The sequence below is a fragment of the Mastomys coucha genome, unplaced genomic scaffold (assembly GCF_008632895.1).
Source record: "Mastomys coucha isolate ucsf_1 unplaced genomic scaffold, UCSF_Mcou_1 pScaffold10, whole genome shotgun sequence".
Lineage (NCBI taxonomy): Eukaryota > Metazoa > Chordata > Mammalia > Rodentia > Muridae > Mastomys > Mastomys coucha.
Genome location: NW_022196892.1, coordinates 2961791 through 2989389, shown reverse-complemented (window position 1 = coordinate 2989389; position 27599 = coordinate 2961791). Strand labels below are relative to the sequence as shown.

At 39.0% G+C, this 27599-nt stretch overlaps 1 protein-coding gene across 16 annotated transcripts in view; it reads left to right on the top strand.

Moving 5' to 3' along the window:
* The window catches only part of Fhit (fragile histidine triad diadenosine triphosphatase), a 1878988-nt gene that overhangs the window by 715218 nt on the left and 1136171 nt on the right, over positions 1-27599 (top strand). For all 16 annotated transcript variants that reach the window (XM_031344761.1, XM_031344749.1, XM_031344785.1 and 13 more), the window contains one exon: positions 4420-4538. In XM_031344761.1, the coding sequence (XP_031200621.1) occupies positions 4436-4538 (103 nt within the window). In that variant the 5' untranslated portion in view covers positions 4420-4435. The remainder of the gene's footprint in view (positions 1-4419; positions 4539-27599) is intronic.

Genomic DNA, 27599 nt, shown 5'->3' with positions numbered 1-27599 from the left:
GGCAGGCGGATCTCTGAGTTCAAGGCCAGCCTGGTCTACAGAGTGAGTTCCAGGACAGCCAGGGCTATTCAGAGACACCCTGTCTCAACAAGCCAAAGAAAAAAGAAAAAAGAAAAGAATAACACAAAGGTTCTTTCATTGCATATATGCATCTACTTTTGAATACATTGCCAGCCACCTTACAAGAGAAAAAAAAAATAGATGAATTAAAGTGAGAGCAATCACATTATTTCTAAATGAAATCTTATATGCAAAGCCCATGAAACTCTGTGAGGAACTTAATCTGGCTGATATATGAACAACATAAAAAATCAGTTCAGGGAGTAACCAGTTACCATCTATGGCAATAGTAAGATACCTCTTATAGCACTGGCATAGCCCAGAGCATAGCCCAAAAGCTGTCCAGGAGAACGCCAAGATAGAATGCGCAAAACAGAAAAGGACACTATTCTCACAGTTTCATCATGGCATTAGTCATTGAATAGTATGAAGATGCCCCACTTCCTCTCCAACAAAACTTAAATCTAAAACAAGTTCTATCCACAAAATTGTTTAAGTAATAGTAATGTGAATGGAATTTCAGATTGTATGCCAAATCCAGGTCATGCCTTTTGCTATAAATAAAGTTGTATTAGAAAACAGACACAACCATAGCAACATACATGCTGCGTGCCTGACGTGAGTAGTTATAAGAGACTGTGTAGTGTGTTGCACCTGGCCTTTTATAGAACAACTTAGCAGTCTCTGTTCTAGAGCATCTGTCATAGGCTCAGGAAAAAAAATGAAGGAAAAAAAGAAGAAAAAAGGACTCCAGACTCCTTCCTATGTATGTATAGTAATGTTATCAGTTATTGGTATAAGAAAATTGACTAATAAAAGAAGAGGAGAAACTATTTCATACCTCATAATTTATTTACTATTTAAGATTTTGTTTATTTTTATTTTATGTGCATTGGTGTTTTGCCTGCAGTATACCTGTGAAAGTGCCAGACACCTTGCAGTTGAACCTAGAGGTAGCTATGTGCTATTGAGTGCTGGGAATTGGACTCAGATCTTCTGGAAGAGTAGCTAGTACTCTTAACCATTGAACCAACTCTCCAGTTCCCAATACTTGATAATTTAAGGAAAACTTCACATGGAACATATAAGTAAATGTTAAGATAAAGATAAACAGCTCATAAAAGAAAATCCTAAAATTCACATTTGTGACCTTATGATGGAGAAATATTTGTTAAATAAGAATCATAGAGGAAAATATCAAAAGAAAATTAATGATTTTAATTATAACAAAGTGAGTAGATTTTATTCCTTAGGGCAATGACAGAAATTTAACACATGGTAAAAGTGTAATTATCATACTGAATATTTAGACCATTCTGTGGACTCTGGAAAATCAGGAAATAGAAGGAGGTGACTTGTAAAAATGAGGATGAAGTTTCAGTGATAAGTGACTCAAGAGATACCATTTCTATTTATTTTTAAAATTTTATCCATGAGTACAGTATTTGCATAATCTCTATTTGTCTTTTCCACATAAAGTTTCTTCTTTGCCTAAACTTCATATTCTTCTTTAATTATTATTATACATACATGTATACTTACACATTCAGATTCACAAATATATGTTCATATAAATAATGTCTGTTAGTCCATTTAATGTTGCTCTAGGTATTTTGGGGATGACCACTTGGAAATGTGTAACCTATCACTGGAAGTGATACCCGGAGGAGAATTGGCTCCCTTATTGTTCTTCATCTGGGGGTAGGCCTTATAACATTTCCTCTTTCCATAATGATTCCATTGTTCAAACTGGTGGCATTTTTCTGGTATCATTTAGGCATTGGAGTGAGAATGGCTTAGGTAAGGATCAGGAAAAGCTAGTGGACAAGCTGTGTTACCATTTTAACTATCAGCATGAAAGCAGATAGCATCAAGTGATAGTCAGGATAGAGGAAAACACTGTCTTTGGATATTGCCTTTAGAAGTGAAAACTGGCACACATACTTTAAAAAAGCTGAATGACTTTATAACTTAAGACCCTGTTGGAGTACAATATAATGGCCATTAGAATAGAAGTCACAATGTTATTTGTGATAAAATATTGTGGCTAGACTAACTCTTGAGCAGGAGTGGACCATACACAAAACCCACTGTAGTTTGCTATGAGAAGAATTGAGCCCCCATTCATTATTTTTAGCAACACTGAGAGGATAAGACAATTAAGAAACAAATGATATTTGAAATAAATAATTCATACAAATTAAAGTTAAATGTTTTTGAGAGTCCTCCATATTTTTAACATATAGAAGACAAGCACACAAATCTATCAAGAAGATAAGCACTATATTAATCATGCTATAGTGAATCCCTGAGTTGGGAGGAGATAGAATGGTTTGGAGCATAGAGAATGAAAAGAAAAATAAGAACAAAACGAAAGACAAATATGACCAAAGAAGGTGCCAGTCAAGGGCTTAGGATAATAGCAGCCCATCAGTTAGAGCACATGCTTAAGTCAAGTTTGTCCAATTATCCTTAAATGCAAAAACATGTCAGAGATGTTGCTCCTTGCATTGTTAGACAGTGGCTTAGACAATGGTATTAGGTGTAGGCTTGTGTCTCTGTTGGCTGATGTGTTAACTCTGGGGAAGCAGCTTCACCCTTGAACAGAATAGACAATTCAGCTTTAAGAAAGGGCCTTTTGTTTCGTGGCAGTGGTCAACTGATGGATTTGTCTTTTGAGTGTTTCACTTTGTTCTCCATGACTATTCCCCAAGCAGTAGTATGCTAGGGGGACAAAGGGCACTTGAGTTGATTGCTAAAACCTAGATTCAGGGGAGTGAGAAGAGCCCTACCAGTAGAGTATGGTAATGTATTAACAGTAGAAAATTCAAGGTAACATGGTTGGAGCGATTTGAGATGCAAATTCACATTTCTGATAGCTTCCTAGAGAGCATACTTGCAAAACCACTTCGTTAGACAATATTTGAAGCCTTACTGACCCTTAATTTCTATGAGTTGGTTGTAAGATTTTTAAAAACCAGTATCTCTGTCCTTGCCATGAGTCCTCCCATCTGAGTCCTTAGCACCAGAATTTCAGTTGTGTTCCCATCTTCTACACTACAGAACTTTTACATAGCTCTCACTGTATTAAATCATTATGCATTTATTGGTATACCTTATAGAATAGCTTTCCATTTTCTAACCTCAACATTTTTTTTCTGATTATTCTTCATCTTTCTTCCCTGTATTTCTTCAAGGTTGGTCACTGGCCACTGACTGGAGTGCACAGCTCCTGACTGCTCACTTGACTAAGGCAAGTGTAGGGGCCTTAGTCACTCAGGAGTCATTCATGGTAGGCATCACCTAGTTGAGATTATTACCTGGAATGCAGGTGGTTTTGGTCCATCCTGGCTGCCAGCTGCCCACTTTCATCTCATTCTCCCTCGTGTTCATTCTCTCTCACATTACTGTGACAAAAGGTTTGTTAGAAATGACTTGCAGTAGCAAGGATTTATTTGGGTTCAAGATTTCAGAGTTCTAGTTTACAGAAAATCAGGGTGGCAGGAGCGAACTGTAGCTTGGTTGACAGAGAACAAAGGGAGAGAGACAGCCAGGTGTAGCCTTCAAAGCCCAGCCCACCCACTATTTATCTCCTCCAACCAACCCCCTTCTCCTAAATTTTTGAAAACCTTGAAGAACAGCAGCACCAAGTGCTTAACACATAAGCTCCTGGGGAGATTGTATATCAACTGTAACATTGTCTTGGGGCCTCCCCCAAAAGGGAGGAGATGGGAAGATGAGCATTTATTGTCTGATCTCTCTTTGGGAGAGCTGGAAACTCACTGGAAACTGTTTGTTTTGTCCATTTCTTCATTTTCTTTCTAATTTTGTCAATTGAATTGCAGTAGTTCTCAGGGAATGTGTGCTTTGAAATTGTAGGAGAGGTCAGACAGTGTTTGTACTTGTGTTAAACACCGTTATACAAACAAAGATAAAACCATTTAAAAGAAGCTTTTAAGAATTAGATTTGTACTCATTCACAATGGCTATTTGCATATCAACAAATATGTCAAGATCAGTGGACAAAAGTAAGTATTCAACAAATACGACTTTGTGGGTTTGAGGTGACAATCTGAAGAGCCAGAGACTTAGGCATGAAAGGCTGCTTTGTCATTTATTTTTCAGCTTCTACTTGACAACATTCACTCGAATCTAGGCAGCATTGTAGGGAGATGGGACTATTCCAGGAGGACTTTACCTGGAGTTCATCTGAGGGATGATTAAAAGGGACTAGTTTAAATGGTATCTTCTTTCCATCTAAGAGTTTTTACTAATGGAATTTTCCTTTTTAAAAGTGGTACATGAACCTCATTGCTTTCTCTTTTGAATGCTCATTTCCTAAATTATTTCTTCTTTCAGATTTCACTGTGAGACCATGTCGTTTAGATTCGGCCAACACCTCATCAAGCCCTCTGTGATTTTTCTCAAAACTGACCTGTCCTTTGCCCTGGTGAATAGGAAACCCGTTGTACCTGGCCGTATCCTTTTCTGTAAAAGAAGCATTTGAAGCCAACCAACAAAATTAACATAGAATCAGCCTTTAGGGTGTATCCCCAGAAGGTAAGCAAGGAATTTCCCTCCCTCTTGCTTCAGAGTGTCCAGGTAAGATGTTATTCATATTTATTTTGAATCCAATTGGTGGCACCTGCAATATGCTTGAGCAATGTTGCAGAACTTCTAAGGAGGGTTGCTTAGCAACTGTAGCTTTGGATGGGAATTCTTGGTTGACCTTTTCACTACCATAGCTGTGTTTCTAAAATTGGTCCAATGGATATCATGGGCACTTTGAATTCCTTTTATTCATTGTGAATTTTAATGGAAGGTTAGAAACTGTATGGTAACTCTGTGATGGGGAATTAAGGGATTCCAGGAGAATTAGAGATGGACATTTCCATCCTTTTATTTTATTTGTATGATTGTAATATAATTATATCATTGCCTTCTTCCTTTTCCTCTCTCCAAGCCCTCCCATATATCACTCCTCTTTCTCTTTCAAAGTAATATCCTCATTTTTATTCAGTGTTGTCAGATGCATATATGATTATACATGTGTTTTTAATATGTATCTTTAATATGTATTTTTAAATATAATCTCGGTCTTCATTTTTCTCATATGTATGTTTTCAAGGCTAATTTGGTATTGCATAATCAATTGGTATGTATTCCCTGGCAAAATCCATAACTTCAACTCTCAACATTCCTTAGTTTCCTGTAGTTCTTGGTGTAGGCTTAAGACCTCATGGTCTTTTTTCCATTCACTTTTCTCATCTATTGGTATTTTCCCTGCTCAGTTCATGTTTGAGCAGTCACATTGGTGAGACTTGATGGGTGTAGCTTCCGATACTAGGAGACACAATCTAACATGTTGTGAATGTTTTGATCTGTGTTGGAACTTGAAATGTCATTTTCTCTTGGGATAAATTCTGATTTCTAGACCATTCTCCATTGTGAGTGCTGGCTGAGTTAGTTTATTTTGTCTGAAGAACTTTTCTTCTACAAGACTCAATAGGAGTTCCATTCTCCTCTGTACTGGAGGTCTGAATGGGTGGGACAGTAGAGGTGTCTTAGCATGCTGAACATATCCCTCCTGGCTGTGTACATGTGGATTTTATGGAGTTGCCACAATGTTTTTCTCTTTCTCTTTATTTTATTATACAAGGGGCAACAAGGAGGCTTCGTGTTTTAAGACAATAGGTATTTTCCACACTCAACCATGGTTTAGTTTTGAAGTGAAATCCTTGCTATAGTCCTTAATGTATGAATATTTCAAGATATTTTTGGAGTAATGTTTTTTCAGTGAGAATGTTTGACGTTCTTAAGAACTTTATGAGTAACTTCTTTCTTAGTCATGTAACCTTTGCTTGGTGGAAGGGAAAAAGGAAAATCACCTTAACAAATAAAATTGATTCTATACTACATTCTCAAAATCCTGAGCCTAAATTTTACCTAATTAAAATTTGCAAAATTATAACAATGATGAACAGTTGATAAATTAATAAACAATGTTCTGTGAAAATTATTCTTTCTAATATTCAGACCTCTTTTTGCAAATGTTTCAATGTAAGATTGAGCCTTATGGACCCTGACTTCTTGACATAAAAGCATTTTTCAGTTCTTCCTTTGGTTTTACTACAAGTGTGTGGTGGTCATTTTGCCTTGGGGAATTTTTTAAGATAAACACCTTCAGCTGTCAAAAGAATAAAGGTAAAATTCCATTATTTTCCATGTGTTTGCTTGAATCAGCGTTAAGAAGACATTAGTAAGAGATTGGGATGAGAATTTAGGTGAATGAATCTTCATACACTGGACTAGGAAAACATGATGTCATGCAGACATACCACATGTTCGATGGTTATTGGTGGAGTGGACTTGGCTTTGTGAGTTCTCATCCATAACTTGATAGTACTTGATTTCTTTTTCATGGTCACTCAAAACCCCTGGTTAAAGTGTGAAAGCACGACTGGGAAAATGTTGGACACATACCCTAGATATGTCTTCTAAGGAACTGGCCACAGTGAATTCTGAGCAATTGGTGAAACTAGTGCTCCAGAGTCACCATTTTGAAAGTGAAACCTCATCAGTTATCATATCTGAGAGAGAATGCCAAAAGGATAGAGAAAATCTACTAGAATTAACAAACATCATTGTGTTTAGAGGGAACCTGCTACTGTCCAAGGAGGACGTGAGTGCCAGGATGCTTTGGGAACTAGCATTGTGCAAGGCTGCTCTCATCTCTGCAGTTGTGAATTGTCTTGGACCTTGGCAGAGTGACTACTTCTTGGAGGAACGTGAAAATATGTACATTATTATACAAATAAGCCTTACGCCCACAGCAACCCTCAACACTCATGGAGGCCCACGACTTGCTGGCTCTGTTCCAGGGCAGGAAACCATGTCATACTGTCCCTTACACATGGCCAAACAGGACTTGCACTCCTTTTTTTTTTTTTTTTACTTTTTTTTTAACTTTTATTGCATTATGATGAGAGAGTTACATTCCATGTGATCTTCCATGGGTTCATTCAACCCTTACCGACTTAGCCCATACTGTATCCTTGGCACCATAGCCTATATCCCAAGCTGTGTCAGAATGGAGCTCTGTATTCTTGCTTGTCTCTGCATAGAATCATTCCTTTCTGCCTGGAGGACTTGTTCTGAACCTATTTTCTTAATATACCGAGTACTACAGTAACTGAAATTAAAGGAGAAAGTGCAAACAGTGAGAGTAAATGCAGTGGTGGAGTTAGGGGAGCGAGGCAATGAGGGCCTGCTAACTTTGCTTAGTGGTATCACTGCACTATTCCAGAGTTTCTAGTCTTATCCTGAAGCTGACTTCCCTGATATTCACCATCCTTTTTTGTCAGTTACAACTCTTATCTTCAGTTGTGTGTTGCTTGTCTGGGGAGCAGAGAACATCCAAAAAGAATAAATGAATTGATGGCCAATAGAAATCTTTGGTTTGGTTTAGAATTTTGTTTTTTCCGGACAGTTTTATAGTACCTTCATGTGAAATGGAATATCTATGGAATATCTTGCTTTGTTTTTGTTTTTGTTTTTGTTTTTCAAGACAGGGTTTCTCTGTGTAGCCCTGGCTGTCCTGGAACTTACTCTGTAGACCAGGCTGACCTCAACAAACTCAGAAATCTCCCTGCCTCTGCCTCCCAAGTGCTGGGATTAAAGGCATGCGCCACCACTGCCAGACTTGGAATGTCTTGCTTTCAATAGTTGTCTTCTTATTTCTAGACAATGATATCTAAGCACCCTGTGGGAAGTGTGCTACTGATGAGTGACTTGTACACATGATCTTTGAGTTGTTGTTTCTGCCAGCCCCCTTTTCCTTATGATTTTACTTACTGACTTAAAAAGAACTGTTTGTGTGTCTGTGGGCATCTGTGGGTGGACACACATGTAGACCTCAGGGATAACACCTGTGTCAATCTTATTCTCCACAATGTTTACGTAAAGGTTTCTTACTGTTTGAGAGTAGCTTCTTGGGAGTCTTCTGTCTATACAACCCATCCCAGCACTGGGGGGCTGGAATTGAATTACATACATGTGCTACCATGTCAGGATTTTGTATGGGTTATGGGGATTCAAACTCATGTCCTCATGATTGCTCAACAAGTTCTTTACCCTTTGACTCATTTTGCATCTCCCTGTTGCTGGCTTTTTGATAGCACTTGTAGTAGAAAAGGAGCTGTATGAGCAGGGGCCAAAGGTATGATTTAGAAGCCAGGCAATGCTTCATTCACACCACTTGAATTCCTCCCCTCACACATTAAGCAAATACTCCCATTTCTTGCCACGTACTTAGAGTTAACTAAATAGACTTTGGCCTCTGTGGTGCAACACACTAAAAAGCATGTCAGAGTATCTTTGATCCATTAATTTCTAAGGCCAGGAAAATGCTTTTCAAGCTTGTTTGGTGAGAGATCAGAGTCATTTTGAAGACTTGCACCTTCAGAATTTTGTTGAACATTTTATTCATATATTTCAATGCAGCTCAGCCCTTGTTCATTGCTTAAATAAATTGGTGCCATTACAGTTAGTACCTCTCCCTGCCCCTCCCCTTGTGTTATGCTTTGTCTGCCTCTCCTCTTGAGTTGAGCATGAGAAATGAATTTGAACATGAGTGGAATCCATTCGGTGACTGGGGCTTTTATTGTAAATAAAATCATTCATTTGTTATGTCTTGTTGTTTTCAGCAGACAGTGTATTGATCTGTGGATTGCTATTCAGAATGGTGCAAGGAGCTTTGCTTGCACCTCTAGCATAAGAGGGAGGGCCATGGCAGAGTTTGTGGATGCTTTGAATGTGGTGTGTAATGGTGGAGACAAACCTTGCTCACTGGCCATACTGTATTATACAAACCATTTGTCAACAGTTTATTTAATCAGTTATTACATGGAACAGATTTTCCCGACCACGGGCATCCCCCACAGAATGCTATCAGGACCAAACAACGTTAGGATGATGCATGGGGGACAGCCATCCAAAGTGTATTTGTAAAGAATTAGAGGAGGTAACTTAAAGAACATTTCTGCTGACACATTACAAACAAAAAGTTTGCTGCAAAGGGAACTGTGTGGAAGGCCTCAGCCCCAGCAGATAGGAGAGAAAACCCTGACAAATGCTTTTTAAGGCGAACTTTTACCATTCCCTATGAGAAATGTTCACTTTTCTTGTTTCAGACCAGCACCATGTTTGCTCCTGAAATAAATGAAAAAAAAAAAAAAAAAAAAAAAAAAAAAAAAAAAAAAAAGCTCCTTTCCTTAACTGTGGTTCCTGCCGAATAGATACTATAGATAAAAATGCCCTTTTAGTCTTTCCATAGAAGTCAGAAATATTTGTCACTTCCTGAGTGGGTTTTAATCTTACGAATTCCTTTAATTGTTCAGGAAACTACAGTCATTAGTGATCTGCTGATCTTTCATTTCTCAGCACTGTTTCTTTTTAAACCTTCCTGTACAAATAAGATGAGCACAAGCACTATTTTAATATCCTTTTTGCTAAAGATAGAATTGTGATCTTTAAATTGCTGTGAGCACATGTCTCTGCTCTGCTTTGTGTGTGCCTCTGTATATTAGCTGACTTAAGTATTCGTACAGAGATCCTCAAAGATGTTCTGTTGTGTGTGCCTGTATATTAGCTGACTTAAGTATTCGTACAGAGATCCTCAAAGATGTTCTGTTGTGTGTACTTGTATATTAGCTGATTAAGTATTCGTACAGAGATCCTCAAAGATGTTTTGTTGTGTGTGCCTGTATATTAGCTGACTTAAGTATTCGTACAGAGATCTTCAAAGATGTTCTGGTGTTCCTTTGCCCCTAGCTGTAACTGGAAAGTTGAAACACTTATGGTCAGTTATGGCAGATTAGTGCATCAAACATGTTTTCATGGTAGTGATTAATTAACTAGGAGAGAATTCTACATAAATCTTCCCCTCTTCTTGGGCCGTTAAGGGTTTAGAGCCACCTGCTACTACCATTGGCACTTGTAAGTAGGCAAAGGGCAATCTTGGATGCTATCATGCTTCTCAGTTCACTAGTACATGTTTTTAGAGTCCAGAATGTTCCACAGAGGATCCTGTCAAGTCCAAGGAGACAGATCTTGTGTGGAAGTTATTTTTCTTATGTGTTACCCAAGAAATGACTGCATAGAAAACAAATCACCCTTATCCCCAATGCTAGCTCAGGAGGTGATGGAGAGTTGATAATGTCAGGGGTAACTGAGGGATAGCATTTAGGGTTAGCAAGCTGCATTTGTCAAGGGTGCCGGAAAAAAAAAAAAAAAAAAAAAAAAGGAATCCCTTCTTTCCAGGCTGTTCCTCTTCCAAGTTTACTTTTGGTTCCTAGAACTGAAGCTTGTATTGTTCTTTTAGTGTATAACTGATGACAGATTGGTGACATCTGGTACTGAAGGAAGTAGGTATGTTGTATGTGTGCAAGGAAGGTCTGAAGTAGAATGGAGAAATATGTGTGAATTCCTCCCAGAAACAGTGTGTCTGGAGCATGTCCACAGTGGTCCCTGGATTTCATAGAAGAAGCTTCTGTTTCATCATGAATATGTGTCTTGACTCTCCTGTCCCCTTACTGGCTGCTTCCCTGGTAGTTGCATGTGCAGATGCTAGCAAAACTCACTGGCTCCCGGTTGCTTGATAATTCTGTTTTACTCATATTTCTTTGACTGTGACTACTTCATGTCAGGATTTACCTTGTAACTGCAGCCCTGCAGCAACTTAGACAGAGGGCTGGCCTGAACTGGTTATACATTTGAGGAAAAAGATTGAACTGGCTTTTCAATAACCAGGGCTTTTAGTGGTACATTTCTCAGCACTGCAGGAAGGCTATGAATCCTCTTTGCTTTTTCACAGCAGAAAGCAATACCTTTACAAACAGCTGATTGTATACAATGCTGAGAGAGAAAGAGAAGGGGGTGGGGAAGCATTAGGAATGTTCTTTCTCCCGTTCAAGCCAAGGGTACGTTTATAATTCAGATGTTTCAAAATTGCACTTTGACTTTTTCTCATGTTGACTGCTCACATGGGTATCCTGTGATGTGAAAAGCTGATCCCATTTCTATTTATTTCTATATGCAGTTGTCTTAGGTAGCTTTGAACTGTCATGGTTAACAGCTGATGAACTTGGCTCATTATATTCTGTGCATATCTTTGACCTGCTTTCTATGCAAGTCATCAGATTATAAAGAACAGGAAAAGCCTGGTCATGGTGTTGCCAGCCTTACGCTTGTAAGGGAGCATAATTAGGAGTAATGAATGGAATAATACATCACTATTCATAAGAAATGTCACATAATTAACTCAAATAATGTAAAATATATTCTAATTTCCATTTGGCATGAAAATAGATTTGTTAGAACACCGGTAGGCTGTTAATGTTTATCTTATATTTTCATACACATATCAAAACTGTTAGATTCTACTGAGTGAATATACGTTGTTTTCTAAAACAGTCAGATGGCTTTCTTCCCATTGAGCCTTAGTATATTCCTTATTTGTTATTTATTATATATACATAATTTGTATATGTGTTCAACTGGTATAATTAGCGTAACTAATTTATATTTATTGCAAATTAATGATCTAATTTATTTACTTAGCTCTCATTTCCTTCCTCAAGCTAATTGACTGAAAAAATAACGATAAATTTGTACAAACAGCTTTTGGGCAAAATCCTACATAGGCCTCAGCCTAAGGACTCTGGGCAGTGTTAAGTAACTGAACTAGTTTTTTAACCTGAGCCATTTTCCTGGGCTTTTTGCTATAGGCTTTGAGCATATCTCAGGAGTCTTGGCTTGGGTTTGTGGACCCTAGCTTGCTCAGGATATGTGTGGCCTCAGAAAGGCAGGTTATTTGGGCAGTGTGGAGATATCTAAAGCATTCAAAGAGGAAGCAAGCAGCACAAAGAGGCAGTCTGGAAGTATTCCAGCATTTTCGTAATGAAATGGACATGCCAGGACATTCCATCTCAGAAGGAGTGTGAGGACTGTTGAAGAAAGCCGCCAGAGTTCCCTGGGATCCAGCATGATGTCTGTTCTTCAACATCACTGAGTGTTGCATAGTTGTGGATTTACTTATGGGTGAAGACACTAGAACTCTTTCTCCGATTCCAGAGGCCATCTTCCCACAGCTCAGGGAAGCCTTGACAGTGGGCAGGAGGTTAGTACAGAGGCAGTAGGCCACCTCCCTGCCTTTCCTTTGTATAGTAGGGATGGGTTATATCTATAAAAGCACAACTCATTATAATGTCTTAGCTACAACAATATCGTAAGTGGGTGAATTAAGATAATATTTTGTGGCCAGCACTACTTTTCTGAGATCAACATCCTTTCTTATCACTCATGAGCCATGAACCGTATAACTGCAAAAAAACGAGTCTTAGACCATTAGTGATTCCCAGCCCTTGGAAATCCTAATTTAAGCTGGGACTTTATTTTCATTAAACCTTTCTCATGAACCCCACTTTTCAGTCCTGCCCTTTTTTTTTTTATGTGTACTCTGTCATTTCTATTTGTCAGTCATTTTTTTCTGTTGGTGGCTTTATTATTTTTATCTCAATTGCCGTGATACTTGGTTGTGGAATATCTTGACTTCCAGAACTTGTAAGCTGCACAGACCCAGGCACAGTTGCCTGGCTGCTGCCATAGTTTTCTCTGAGGTGAAATAAGTGCAGGAGGGATAGGTGCATGGGGGGGGGTGTCTAATTTTTCTCTTCTCTTAGAAGGTTTTGAAATGGCTGTGGTTATCAAGACATCATTTCATCTTCAGGATTTATTTCCAGTTCAAGAGTTTTTTGGGAGCTAAGATTTATCTGCTGAATGCTAATACTTTAAAAGTCAACCATGATGTTCTCCTTTTCACCGGAGATGATTGCTTTAATAGTTGTTAAAGAAGATGTGTCAGGATAAAAATAAATCAGTAGGAATTGCATTAAAATCTTCACCGAGAGCATTGCACATGCAGAATCTAGAAAACCAGTTGGTATTTTCTGTTCTCTTGGGGAGCAAATGTCTCCCAGAGCCTTTGTATAGAGCCATACTGTCAGGAGCGTAATTGATGGATGCTCAGGAGTCTTACAGACATTAAAGAAGATTTTCTGGGCAGTGAAATACGCAGCTGGGACCTAAGCAAGAGGGTTGACAAGATTTGGGGGCTCATATTCCCCGTTTACATGACAAGTAGCAGTGAAATGCGACAACTCACTCAACAACACTCCATGCTTCTAAACTGTGCAAGGGAGGAATTGGTGAGAGCAAAGATAAGTGGCCATTATGGGGACTGGTAACATTCACCCCACTTCTGCCTTGGAGAAACTACATGTGTTATACACTGAGGTCATATATGAATGGAGGCTGCTCTGTAGAAGGGAGCTGGCATCTTGTTTTCTGGTTTGATGGTTCTGGAGCTACTGAACTGTAGACTTCCATAGCTCTCTGCATGGATAGGCAAGTTGCTTTGGGCTACCACCTGTTTGTTTAATGAGTTGAGGTTTGTAATATTAACATGCAATATTGCTTGTGTCTCTATTGTATAGCTGTGAACAAGGGACATTTGTTGGAGGGACTAACACAGTGGGATATGAAGCACTAAAGAGTAGTGTTCCTGGGGATTGGTGAGGGGCATGACAAACCTTTTCCATCCCATACTAGCCTGTTGTAGCTTTTGGAGAAAGTACTAAAGTGCCTGTGTTAAGATGGCCGCTTGTTGGTTCTTGTAAGGTACCATGTGTGTCAGAGTAGCGTGAATGACTGGTTCCACAAACCTGTTCACATATACTTGAGTCACTTGAAGTAGAATTCTATCTAATTGTAATGAATTTTCTTAAAGTGAGGCATCTCAGTGCAGTGCTCAGGGTCATGAGGTGCTAATAGGGATCCTCTGGGATGCAGAAGTCTTCTTGTACTTGGCTTGTGTTTGCTGGAGGGTCTGATCCCAAGAGCACCAGGTTTCTAAGCTATGTATTTCTCTTTTCATTAGGTCTCAGACGAGACTGCCCTTATTCATTTATTATGTTTTTGTTGTACATCTCAGCCTATTGTTTTAACACTGAGCAGAAGGTACTCAGTACCACTTAGTTGTGAGATGCTGAGGAGAGAACAATCATATTTATCATATTTATCATGTTTATCATGTTGGTGTGGTGGCTGAAATGAGAATGACCCCTAGAGGCTCATACATTTGCTATTGAACCTAGCCTTTAAGAGCTGAGCCATCTCTCCAACACAAGCTCATGGACTGGAGTGCTTGGTCCCAAGTTGTTGAAATTGTTTGGAAAGGATTAGGAGGTATATCACTAGGAGTGGGCTTTGAGGTTTCAAAAGACTCCTGCACTGCTCAAGGTTTCCTGCTTTCTCACCCTCCCTCGTGCCCTCCCTCCCTCTTTCCCTTCCTCCTTCCTTCTCCCTCTCTGCCTATGATTGTAGATCAAGATATAATATCCCAGGTATTCCTTCTCCTTGTCATCATGGGTTCTAACCCATCTATCTAACCCCATCTACCTGACCCTCTGAAACCATAAGATGATTAAACGGTTTCTTTTATAAGCTGTCTTGGTCATGATGGTTTATCACAGCAATAGAAAGGTAACTAAGACCATGGGTATCCTTTTGTTTCCTATGGTGTCTGTATGTGAGTGTGGACATGCACATAGAGGTCAAAGGTCAACTGCAGACAGCCAGTTCTTACCTCCTACCTTTGTATTTTGAGGCAAAGTCTCTCATTGCTATGATGCGTGTTCCAGGATAGCTGGGCCATAAGCTTCTAGGAAATTCTTCTCCTGTTTCCACCACCTGTGGGTTCTGGGGAGCCAAACTAGGTAACCAGGCCTGAATGGCGAGTGCTTTTATACCCATCCACCTGACCCCAACTGGCATTCTCAACCGAATCTAGTAACTAAATAATGAACCATTTAACTAGATAACTGTTTCAATAAATTATGTCTTTATAAAAGCTATCTAGTTTTTATAAAATATATCACTTTTGAGGAGTTGCATTTTTTTCTAATCATAAAACTATCTAGTCATCATACAAAGTACACATTATAATATTAACTAGAAATAACCTCTGATAAAATTTCACATTTTTTGCAGTTTTATCTTATGTGTCTCTCTGGGAAAGAGACATAAACTGATTTTAACTCACCCCATTGTTAATATATTCTACTGGTTAGTTAATTAGTTAATTCATTATTTTTTTTTAAATAGTGGAACCCTTTAAGGATTTATTTATTATATGTAAGTACACTGTAACTGTCTTCAGTCACCCCAGAAGAGGGTGTCAGATCTCATTACAGATGGTTATGAGCCACATGTGGTTGCTAGGATTTGAACTCAGGACTTCTGGAAGAGCAGTCAGTGCTCTTAACTGCTGAGCCATCTCTCCAGCCCTAATTCATTAATTTTTAATGTATTTGGGTGTTTTGTCCATCTGTCTTTTCATCACTGCTGCATCTGGTGCTCATGGAGGGCAGAAGAGGCTCTCAGATCTCCTGGCATATACTTACAGACCTGTAAGTCTCTATGTGGGGGCTGAGAATTGAAACTGGGACTGGCCCAACTTTGCTGTTTTAATATGTACTTAAGGGAAGTTTTTAAAAATAGCATAATGTACCTTATGAATCTAGCATACTTTTGCTTCTTTTTTAAGCTACACGGAATGAATGTTTTACTATTACTGTATTTCTGATAATTTTAAAAGTAGGAACAATTTGCTTGAATGCTATGAATTGTTTACACCGAGAAGGATCTATATGTTAATTTTATTCTGGCACTGCATAGAGGTCTGTATCTTACCATACCCTCACACAACATAAGAATTAATTTCTTGGGTTTATCCCAATCTTGGCCAAAATGTTACATACTCTGGATTTTCATATGTATCATTTTATTGGTAAGGAATAAACTTTTACATGTCTTTATGACTTAATTTTGACACATTCTCTTTTAAGACTCTTAGCTATTTTTTCTGCCTTTTTTTTCTTTTAAGGAGACACACCTGTATATGTCATATTTGTTGCAGGTTTTCCTGTTGTGGTCCCAGCTTCTTCAGTTTGCTTATGCCAGTATTAAGAGATAGAAGTTTTAGAATAAGCTCATCAACCTTTTCCATTGTGAGATTTCCCAGATTTTTTTGTGCTTACAAAGTCTTTCTATCCTGAGATCAGTGAAATAGTGAAATATTTATTTATATTTTTTGTGTATTTTTAATGATTGTTCTTCTTCTTTTCCTTTACCTAGTCACTAACAGGTACATAGTACTTCATAGACATGATTTAAAAATTCACTTTGTCATCTCCGCAGCCCTTTGAAGGGCAGAGAGAATGCTGTGCCCGAGCCTACAAATGAAGAGGTCATGTGCAGCATAAAGTCAGACAGAAGCATGTTTACAAGTGTGGCTATAGTTTTTGTTAACTGAAAACGATACTACCATTTACTGAACTTCCAAGTCATTCTTTATAACTTAGACTTTCCAGTTTTACATATTCTTTGCATGAAAATGGTATTGAAATATAGAACACTCAGAATGAAGTGACCAAAGATGTTCTATACAGTACAGTGCAATGTCTCTTTTACATGTCTGATATCTAGTAAAGTGCCTCATGATGCATTCTGCGGTATTGTTACTCCTTAGGAAAGAGAAACCCTATACTGCAGTTCCTAGGTAGCCAGACCTTGGTGGCTGAAGACTGTTCTTTGGGAACTGGTGCATAACTCAAAAGCCACACTGAGTATGGTGGTACCACAGTAGCAACCATGGCAGTACATTTTGTGTTGGAAAATGTGGTTACTGTAAAATATTATTCACGTGATTATGATGCAGCTTCATAAATAAATGAATAATCACTTCAGATCTTTCTTAGTTGTCCTTTCTATTAAAAATACAGAGTCACATGGGTCTGAGTGGTTTGCATAGTATAGGGGGCATACTATGGATGGAATGGAGAATGTGTGTGTGTGTGTGTGGGTGTCTTCTCCCTGAGTGTGCCAACCCCTGCTGTGCCTCTCTAATCTCCTTTTTATGTGCTAGCTTTGCCTTATTCTCTTACAATTTTGCTTTTAATTTTCACTTAAAAGAAGTGAAATTCAGTGTGTATAAGTTTCTGTGTTTAATTCCCAAAAGCTGTCTTCCCAGAACACCTTCCTTAGTGCCTAAGGACAAAGGTTCTATTGGTCTCTGAGAAGCAGGGTTCAAGAGTGTAAACTTTGTGCCTCGTTTTGGATGTGCATCCCAGTTTAGCTCATTGCCAGGAGTGAGCTCCAAGGAGTTACGTAACTTAATTTTCCTTCAGTTACCTTCTACTTAAGATGAGGATATATCAGTCTCAAGGGCTTGATATGAGCATCATGTGAGCTAATGTATGCAAAATGTGTAACTTGTTCCTGCTGCACTGTAGGCCTAAAATTCTAGCTCCATTTGTTGAAGTCTGTGACAGTTACGAGACCTGTTGAGAGCTCAACTGATTTTGTGTTTTTTAAAGTTTTCTCTTCTGAAACATTTTGTTAGTTAAAGCCCATCCTTCCCTTTCTAGCTTGTTTCCTTTGCAGAGCCAGGGCTAAGAAAAAAATGGCTGTTGTCTGTCGTATATGATTAGTTCGCTTGGGATGGGTTTACTCCAAATGCGTTTGTCTTCTGGTAAGTCTGTAAGCACTGACATTAATGCCATCGGCCCCTCCTTTGCTGAATTCCCCCAACCATGTGCATTCATATCCCGTAAATGTATAGATTTTCCTTCCTCCTTCTCTTTACTGTGTCAAGGGTCAATGTTTATATTCTGTGCTGTGCCAGAGATAGGCAAGATGTGTTGTCTGTGCATGAGGAAGGTTTCCTAGCCTTCTTGCCAGCTGTTCCCCACAATGCCTTTCTCTTGAAAGCATTGCTCTTTGCAGCTTAATCTCCCACTAAGATTGGCTTACCTTTGGGAAGGACTTGTTTCCCCAGCTACCCCATTCTCTACTGCATGCTAAAGCTATTCCTCCCGACCATACCACTAATATCACTCCTTATGCATGTTCGCCTGTAGCTCACACCCCTGTGTGCCCTTCTTCCTGTCATCCTCTGTGGCAGCTCCCAGCTCCCCCTAGAGACTTAGGAACCAGCTACACTTTATCCAGTGTGCTCATGAGATGTTCTGTCAGTTGAAGGCTGGTCTTTCCCAGCGCACCTGCTCAGCAGCAGGCATCTAGTGTCAGTGCATATGGCAAAGGGAGAATCTTTTGTGTCCAAAGATACTCTGAGCCTTTTGAGTGTTCATCTCAGGTCTTTGATACAATTTTCATGTCATCTTCCCTTCACAGGCTTCTAAAGAGTGGAGGGTTTTGAATTAGAAAAGGATTCTCACCTTGTCTATTCTTAGTTATAAAACATTCTGCTTTTGGAAAAAAATACATGTATATGCATGTGTATAAGTGTATGCATATGGAAAATGTTTCCAGAGTTAAATATATGAATTTTTGCTTATTTGGATTAATCCTTTTGCCAGTGAGAGCATGAGCTACCTTATAAACACACAGGATGATAGACTTATTTTGACTGTTGAGAAAATGGGGCAGAGGGAGAATATCTGACATAGTCTAAATCTAGTACTGAACATAGTGTTCAAAATAACAAATGCTTGAAACTCAAAGTAGTGTTGGAAGACCCTGTTCCAGCATCGTTTACCACTCCTTAGAAGCCTTTACCCCTTTGACCATTCCTATGGCTTCTTTCTTCATAGACACACAAAGAGGTTCTTTTTTGCTACACCAACCAATGGTATTCTTCCATTAACAACTTCAGCCTATTTACTGCATCCAAGAAAGTCCATGTGTCTGGGAATGGAGCCCTGTGGTGACATACTTATCTACTTTTTGCCAGTCCCCTAGCTTTAATCTTTAGCATCAGGAGAAAATGAAGCCTACCTCAGTTCAGTGACCTCATCATCTTTCCATGCTCAAATTTCTTTAATTAGTTTCTTGCTTCTGTGACACAGGTCTAGTCAGGGTCCATAACCTGCATCTGGTTGTTAATTCTTTTAATATCTTTTAATCCATAATATCTCATTTTCTCCCTTGGTTTTTCATAAAATTAAATTCATGTGCAGTTCCCAGGGCTGCAGCTCTGTGCCACACTCTGCTTGGTTGATTTATCTGATTGTTTCCCTATGATTCCATTTAGGCCAAATATTTCTGGCAAGGAAGGAGGATGGGTGTCTTTGTCTATATACCTCTGTGTCATACCAGAGTACATCCTGTCAGGCTGCTGGAAACAGTCCTGGCAACGCCAAGCTTGACCGCTTGGTTAAATGATGACTGCTGGATTGCTCCACTGTAAACGACAGGCTGAAAGTGTTTTCATTTAATATGTAGTTGCTATTGCGGTCCACTCATTATGTGTAATAAGAAACCAAGGCTAAAGCTATTGTTAAGAAGAGCTAAACTAATCAGTTACAGATTCTTTGGGCAGATCAAAATTAAATATGGAGTTGGGTGGGTTTTCCATCATGAGCACATTGCCATGAGAGAGGCAGAATACATGTTGGTCCACATGAGAGGAAGATTGAGTTGATTGGCATATAGAAAAACAACAGTCTAGTTTTGATGGGCTAATTTTTAGCCGATTTAATCTACTTCTCATTGGCTGACTTTCAGCAACACTGGAATGTTACTACTAGATAGTGAAAGACGGTGTCAGTTGTAAAGGCTCCAGTCTGTTTCAGGTTAGTTCTTATAGCCATGGCTCCAAGAGAGCTAATCTTTTCCTTGGCTTTTCACAAGTTCAATTCTCAAGGTAATATCTCTCCCCCGACTCCAATGCTGCTCCCCCATGATTTACTTTAGCTTCCATCAATACTTTTGCCTGAGGAATTGTACTAGGGAGTTTAAAAGACGCTGCCTTCTCATCCAGCATCCCTTGATCGTATGTTTTCCTGTTCTGATGACTCTGGCCTTTGCATTCCATTGTCCCTTGAATATTTATTTCCTGATTCTTCTAATAAACACACACACACACACACACACACATTTTAACTCAGTCTGTTGTTTCTCAGTTGACTCAAACTCTTCAGCTCTGAGTATGATAATGCATTGCTGTTATGCCATTTTGACTATGTCCGACTGCAGCAGGTGCCCCTTTGTGCAGGTGTTTATGTGCTTTTGACATGATGGCTTTCTTAGTCTTTGAGGATTTTTCTACTTCAAGTTCATTTCGCACTTTCTCAGCTCTCCAGCTGAAAGTAGCTTTTTCTACGAGTGCTGCCCAGGTAGCACTATTTGTAGCACATCTTGTGAAAAAGACTGGAAAATAAGTATGTACAACTGCATATAATTTACATGTTCAATTGATACTGGCTCCCTTACTGGAATCCAGCACAGTCTGGGCACTTCCTTACCTATATGTACCTCATGGATTTTTTCATTGCTTATATTTATCCTGCTATGCCACAGTACATGGTAAACAATGTTCCAATTATTACACCAGAATTTTAAGCTTTTGGTCAAAGATGAGTGGTTTCGTCAGGGAAGTTATATTTAACAATACATTAGATCATTCTGTAGTTGTATGTTGGTTGTCTAGATGACTGCAGTGTAATCTTTGGAAGGTGTGAAGACAGTGTAAAGGTGGCAACCACTTCTGTATGGCTCAGCAACAATGAAATGTAGTCATCACAGTTAAGCATTCATTAAAGGCAGGCTTTTTACGTCATCTGTTGCTTGCAAATAGCAAATGTAGCAATAACATTTCATTTTACAATTTAATTAAATGTAATTTTATAAATTACATTTCATTGTATATTCTCAGGGCTACATGAGTGCCATAAGAAAACATTACTGGACTTTTTATAAATCATACATGAAATATGATAATAGGAAACGGAAGAGTGAATGCATTAAGATCTTGAATGCAGATTTATAACAACACAGATGTGAATCCAAACGCAAGCATTTGTTACCTGTTTGACTTTTGGCAATTTAGTCACCCTATCTGAGCATCAGTTTCTATGTCTGTTGAAGTAATGAGCTGAAAAAGGAATGCAAAGCAGGCCCTGGGATTCTTAGAGGAAGCTGACTGGTAAAAGGCTTCAGAAATAATCACGATTAGAGGAGGTCTTTAGTGTCCTGGCTGCAGAAATGGCAGTCTCCTTGGGATTTGGTCATGGAAATGATGCACCTCCAACCATGCGTGTGCCTATGTTACAAAGAGCTGCCAGGAGTCTAGTTCCTGGGGCAGACCATCTGTCAGTTCTGGCTCTCTTGCCTGGGGCAGGAGAGGTGTTTCTTTTGGCAGATTATTACTATAGGCAAGAAGTGGGTACCCAAAAGAATTGAGGTGAGAGTGTGTTAGTTATCTAACCAAACAGATCCACACTGTGGTGGGACTAGGAAGACTGTTATGTATGTCATATTATGTGTGTACATGTATGTGTGCATACATGTGTAGAGACACGTGTATGAGCAATAAGTATCTGAAGGTCACAGGACAACTTTTTTGGAGGCAGTTCTCATTTTTTGCTACGTGAGTCACAGAGGCTGAATTATGGTTTTTAGGCCTGGTGACAAATGCCTTTACCCATTGAGCTACCTTGCCAGCCCCTGTTGTTTCTTTCCAATGCATAGAGCTTAGCACAATAACTGTTTTATGATGGCCTTCAAAGCCCATTGTTATCCATGTGTTTTCTCCAATCCTATTTGTACCAGATCTTCCACTTTTCATGCATTGCTATTGTGGTCTCTGCATAATCCTGCAATAATCTATGCCTTCCTACCTACCCATGTCCCTGAAACAGGGTCATGTAATAAAGTCACCAGTCACATGTTCCTGCATGTGCACCTGTAAGAAGTATTGATGGACTGTGTCTATGGTGCTTTGAATATACTTGGTCCAGGGAGTGCCACTATGACAAGGTAGGGCCTTGTTGGAGGAAGTGTGTCACAGTGGGGATGGTCTTAAGAGACCTTCCTCCTAGCTGCCTGGAAGTCATTCTTTTCCCATTGCCTTTCAAACAAGATGTGGAATTCTCAGCTCCTCCAGTGCCATGTCTGCCTGGATAGCTGCCATGCTTCCCACCTTGATGATAACTGAACTTCTGAACCTGTAAGCCAGCCCGAGTGAAATGTTGTTTTTTATAAGAGTTGCCTTGGTCCTGGTGTCTCTTCACAGCAATGGAAACTCTAACTACAACAGTGTCGCTATTTCTTTTACCCAAGCCTGTTCCCTGTGAGCGTGTCAGACAGAGCTATCGGGGTCTCTCAGTTTACTTTTGGCCTTGCTAACTAATCAGAAGAACATAACATTAATGATAAAGTTGGTTGTGTTCATAAAATTTTCCTGAAAATAAGAAGTAATCAACCCTGATTTAAAAAAATGAAATAACGGCAAAATGGCCTGATTGTCTTTTCTCAAACATAAGTAGAGATAACCTGAAGGAAGAAGGATGTGCACCTCCTAACCCTGTTCTTGTCCTCACATCATGGCTCAGTAGAAGTTAATTTAGAAAGTGCTCTCTGTCCATCCGATAGCAAAGAGCTCTGGAGTGCTAATGGGATCCTCATTAGGAGGTAGAAATCACAAGGGTTTATCAACATTTTTGTCAGGGCTATCAGCCATGGATTTCAGGAACTTTCTGGGATTTTTGTCCCCAGAGGAATAATTTCAATAAAGGAAAAAATAAAACAAAAACAAAACAAAAAAAAACCAGAGTTTCCAGATCTCAGAAGATGGTTCAGTGGGTAAAGTGCTTACTGCACAAGAATGATCTCCAGTATCCACAAAATGAGCCAGGTGTGGTGCACACTCCTGTAATCCAAAGTAGGAGATGCTGATAGGATGGTCACAGAGGCTTGTCTGGCTAGCAACTCTAGCTGAATAAGTGACTTCAGGTTCAGTCAGAGACCCTATGTCATAGAGAGGCAGAGAAGGACTAAAGCAGACATGTGGTCTCAACCTCTCACCTCCACACACGTGTGCATAGATGCCTACTCATGAATGCACATACACACACCTGCATACACACACTGTAATTCCTAATTCTGTCTGGTTATAGTAAAGTAGTAGAGCTGAGTGAGAGTTTCAGGGGGCCAGGTCCTCCACATGGGAAGAGAAGGGAAGGAAGGAAAAGAGAAGAAAGACAGGTGGACCTGCCTTGGTTCCAAGCATCTAGAAATGCCTTTTACAGTGGTAACATAATTTGTTTGAAAAATAGGTTTTGGAGAATAGAGCATTGCTAATAACAGATGTTTGTTGACTGCTATGCCTTGGGTCTTTTATATAAGGTGATGACCACCACCACTGGCTGCATGCTGCCTTGCTTAATTTTACTTTACGCATATACAAGTAAAAATTTAGGGAAATAACCTGTCCAAGTTTGCTACGGAGTACCCCTAAGGACTGCAAAATTTACCACCATCATCCATCAGTCCATCAAATCTATCACAAACCTGAAACCATCTTTGATTGGGTAATTGGTGTGGTTTGCTATTTTTTTTTGTCTGAAAAAAGAAAATAAATAAACTTATGAATTTTAGCTGGATTTCTTTTCCTCATGTATTAGTATATGGAGCTTAACTTCTTGTGTCCTTGTCATCTTCGCTCTAACTTTATTGAGATAGGGTCTTCTCTAAACTGGAGCTTGAACCATTTTGGCTAGGCTAGGTTCCTAGCAACCTGCCTTTCTACCCTCTCCTCTCCAATGCTGGAGTTATGACCCTGTGCTGCCATGCCCAGTCTTCTCCTGAGTACTGGGGATCTGAACTCAGGTCCAGATACTCAGCAAACAATGTCATTGCTGAGATAGGTCCTTACCCACCTGGCTTTCCATTTTATGAATTCTACTGTTTTCTTTTCTGGTTGAATAACATGTATCCAAACAAGTGGGGAAAATAAATGCCTTTGGGAAATTTGCAGGGATTAGAAGTTTTTCAAACCTTCAGAGGTGATGGCAGCTGCAGAACCAGGCTATCTTGTGCTCAGGTTGCCTTAGGTCCTTCTGGTGGTATCATTTGCTACATGCCACTCTAACTTCCATCTTCAAACTCAAAGATCAAAATTTCTTTTGCAGCTCATTGAGCACATTGCAGTTGGCTATTTTCATTAGACCTTGGAAAATTCTTGTAAGCTAAATAACAACTAAATTAGATTTCCATAGTTAGGCTTAGTACAGGACAGAGCAGCTACTGAGCCATGTCACAAACAGGAAACTTCTACAGCCTTTCACAAGTTAGTTTTTAAAATTAATTTTCTTAGTGTATTTTAATTTACAATAACTTTCCTTATTTATCTAATTTATTGATTCTCACTTGCGGTTGTGTGTGGCTCCACTCTGGAATTATGTGCTGTCTTAGAACCTCTAAAAGCTTCCTGAGACTCCTCACATCAGTATATTATATCTGATGTCCTTTCATTAGCTTTGTTATTTAATGATATCATAGTTAGCAAATGGCTGGGATGTGAAACACTTGGGTTAAAATAAGGAATTGCTAGGTGCCAATGTTCAACTACAGACTTAAGGGTGGGATTGGTGTGAGTGGCTGTGAACATGGTTAAATAGCAGATATGCTTAAAGACTAAGAATGCACAGCATAATTTATTTATTTACTTTATTATTTCTGCTATGGGTTGTTTATCTGTGCAGTAAACTAGCCTTATTCTACAATGTAATTCATAAAAGCCACAGAGAGTGTGACTTATTTTCCCTTTCTTCCAAACGAATACTACATATATTTCATATGAATAAAATGAATGAAAGTTTAATGTTGTTAATTTTTTTCAGTTACAAAAGCATAAATAGAGTAAAAGAAAAGAAAAAAAGGACTCTTAATCCTGTTTGCCAAGAGGGAAAAGTGTTAATCTTTGAAAATGTTTTGTTTTATTGTCATAGTCTAGGCTAAATTTCCATATATAATGTGCTGTTAATTCCACTTCTAACAGCACAGGAACATTTCATTCCCACCTAAATGTATTCTTAGACTTTATTTTTAGTGGTTTGGTAACAGTATACTGATTTTCTTTTTTATAGTTACTTCACCTGATTTGCTTCCGATTCCATGATGCATCCACTATAGCATTTGCTCCCTCCTTGGGAAACCACCTCAACAGTTAGGTATACATACAGTCATGCTCTGCAGAAAACAATCAGTTCATACATTTAAATGGTCTAATGGGAATTCACATCTATTTGGTCACCTATTATTGATCAGGTTTTAAAAGTTTCTTTGTTTATATTTCTGTGTATGGGTGTTTTGTCTTCATGAATGTCTGTGCACCACACGTATACCTGGTGTCTGAAGATGCTACAAGAGCGCATTAAATCTTCTGGAACTGGTGCTAGTCATAGTCATGAGCTGCCATGTGGCTGCTGGGAATCAAACTTGGGTCCTCTAGAAGAGCAGCCAGTGCTCTTAACCTCAGTCATCACTCCAGCCCCCTCGAACAGCTTTAGAAAAATCTTACTACCCTATTATTAGTTGAGAGAAAGTCAAGGGTCAAATAAGGAGTTTATGCAAACCCTCAGCTAAGGGAAATTTGGAGCTAAAAATATAATTTTCTCATTTCAACCTCTTTGCATAGAACCATTCTAGGCAATTTTATTTGTTGTTTTCAGGACATTACTCTCTCTCTCTCTCTGTGTGTGTGTGTGTGTGTGTGTGTGTGTGTGTGTGTGTGTGTGTAATTGAACATTGTGCCACAACATACTTCTGAATAGGAATAACTTAAGTTTGCATTTAAGAATAATCACCTTAGTGGACTTCTAAGTTGTGCCCATATTTATAGCAGACATATCATATGTGTTGTCAATTTGGAGAATATAAATATGCCTGTGCCATTAGCCCAGGGCTCTTTTCAGCCATTTCACTTCACACTACTTAGTTACTGCCAGTGAATTTAGGGCCTAGTAGTTGGTCCTATTAAGAGCCTACCACAAAGTTTGTTACACAGTAGGAATACAACAAAAATTTGATAAACAATTAAATGATTCCTGTTAATGAGGCATGGCATTCCTGAGAGAAAGTTAGGAGGGGGGTGTTAGAAAATAAGACATGCTTTGCTTCCCAGAACTTTGTAGGATCCTCAGAGGGTCCAGACTTAAATGTATGAGAAGAGTAACTTAAGGTCAGGTAATTTTCTCATTTTAATTAAGTGGGAAATAAGGAGTGGTTTGTATCCCAGTTGCTATGGTAAGGGGTATGCAAGCTGTGCTGTGTGTGCTGTGTGTGTGAGTGTGTGTGTGTGTGTGTGTGCTGTGTGTGTGTGTGTGTGCTGTGCGTGCTGTGTGTGTGAGTGGAGCAACAGTTTGTAGTTTCTTGTTCATCATATTCTTTATTCTTTTAGACCACTGAGTTGCATTGACTTAGCGGCAGTTTGTGAGTCCTTAGCTATCTTCCTCAGGCTGTGTATTAATTTCTGAGAAAGATGTAGTTGTTGCTGCTCTCTTCATGTGTTCTCAGATCTAACATCTTAACTTCAGGAAGAACAGGTCCTAGAAGTCTACTGAGGGTGACAACTACCATCACTTCTTTTCCTGCATGTATTACTAAAGGGATCAAAGGAAATCACTTTTCACATTACCAAAAAGCTAGAACAGTTTTATGGCTTCTTTTTCCAAAATCTTATTATATGTCTGTTCAGTGAGCTGTGAATCACATATTGTTGTAACCTTTGTTTTCATGTTTGTTTGTAGGCACCTTATTTAAGATGTTCATCACATATATACACACACACACATACACACACGCACACAGAGTTTTGGGGTTTCTTTTGCTGTGATAAAACACCATCACCAAAAATATACTTGGTGAGGAAAGGATTTATTTGGTTTAAACTTCCAGATCATAGTCTACCATTTTAGTAACTCTGAATAGGATCTCAAGTAGGGGTAGAACCTGGAGGACCTGATACAGAGGTTGTGGAGGATTGCTTACTGACTGTCTTGCAATGTTTGATCAAAAGACTCTTCATGAGGAGTGTACTATAGGACAGAGTCTATATTAAGCTCTTTTGAGATTTCTTTTGCCAGTGCAGTCAATCAAAATCTCTTTACCTTAGCCTCAGGCACATTATTTAGACAAATGGCAAAAAGTTACATTCTTCACCAGAATATCAGAAGAATGATCTCTAAGCAACATACAATAAGTTTTCCTCCCCTAAAACCTCTTTTTGCAGTTCAAATCACCTTTGGCACTACTGTCTCCCATGTTCTTACTAGAATTGCCATTAAGCCCCACGTAAAGCCTTCAGCTCCTTTTCTAATCCACAGTCCAAAAGTCCATATTCTTTCAAATAAAAACATGGTCTGGTTTATCATAGCAATATTCTAGTCCCTGGTACCAATTTCTATCTTAGTAGGGTTCTTTAAAGGGTCATGGAACTTACAGAATGAATCTCTTTCTCTCTATGTCTGTCTCTGTCTGTCTGCCTCTCTCTCACATTCTCTCTTTCTCTCTTTCTCTTTCTCTCTCTCTCTCTCTCTCTCTCTCTCTCTCTCTCTCTCTCTCTCTCTCTCTCTCTGTATATGTGTGTGTATGTGTGTGTGTGCATGTGTGTCTCTCTC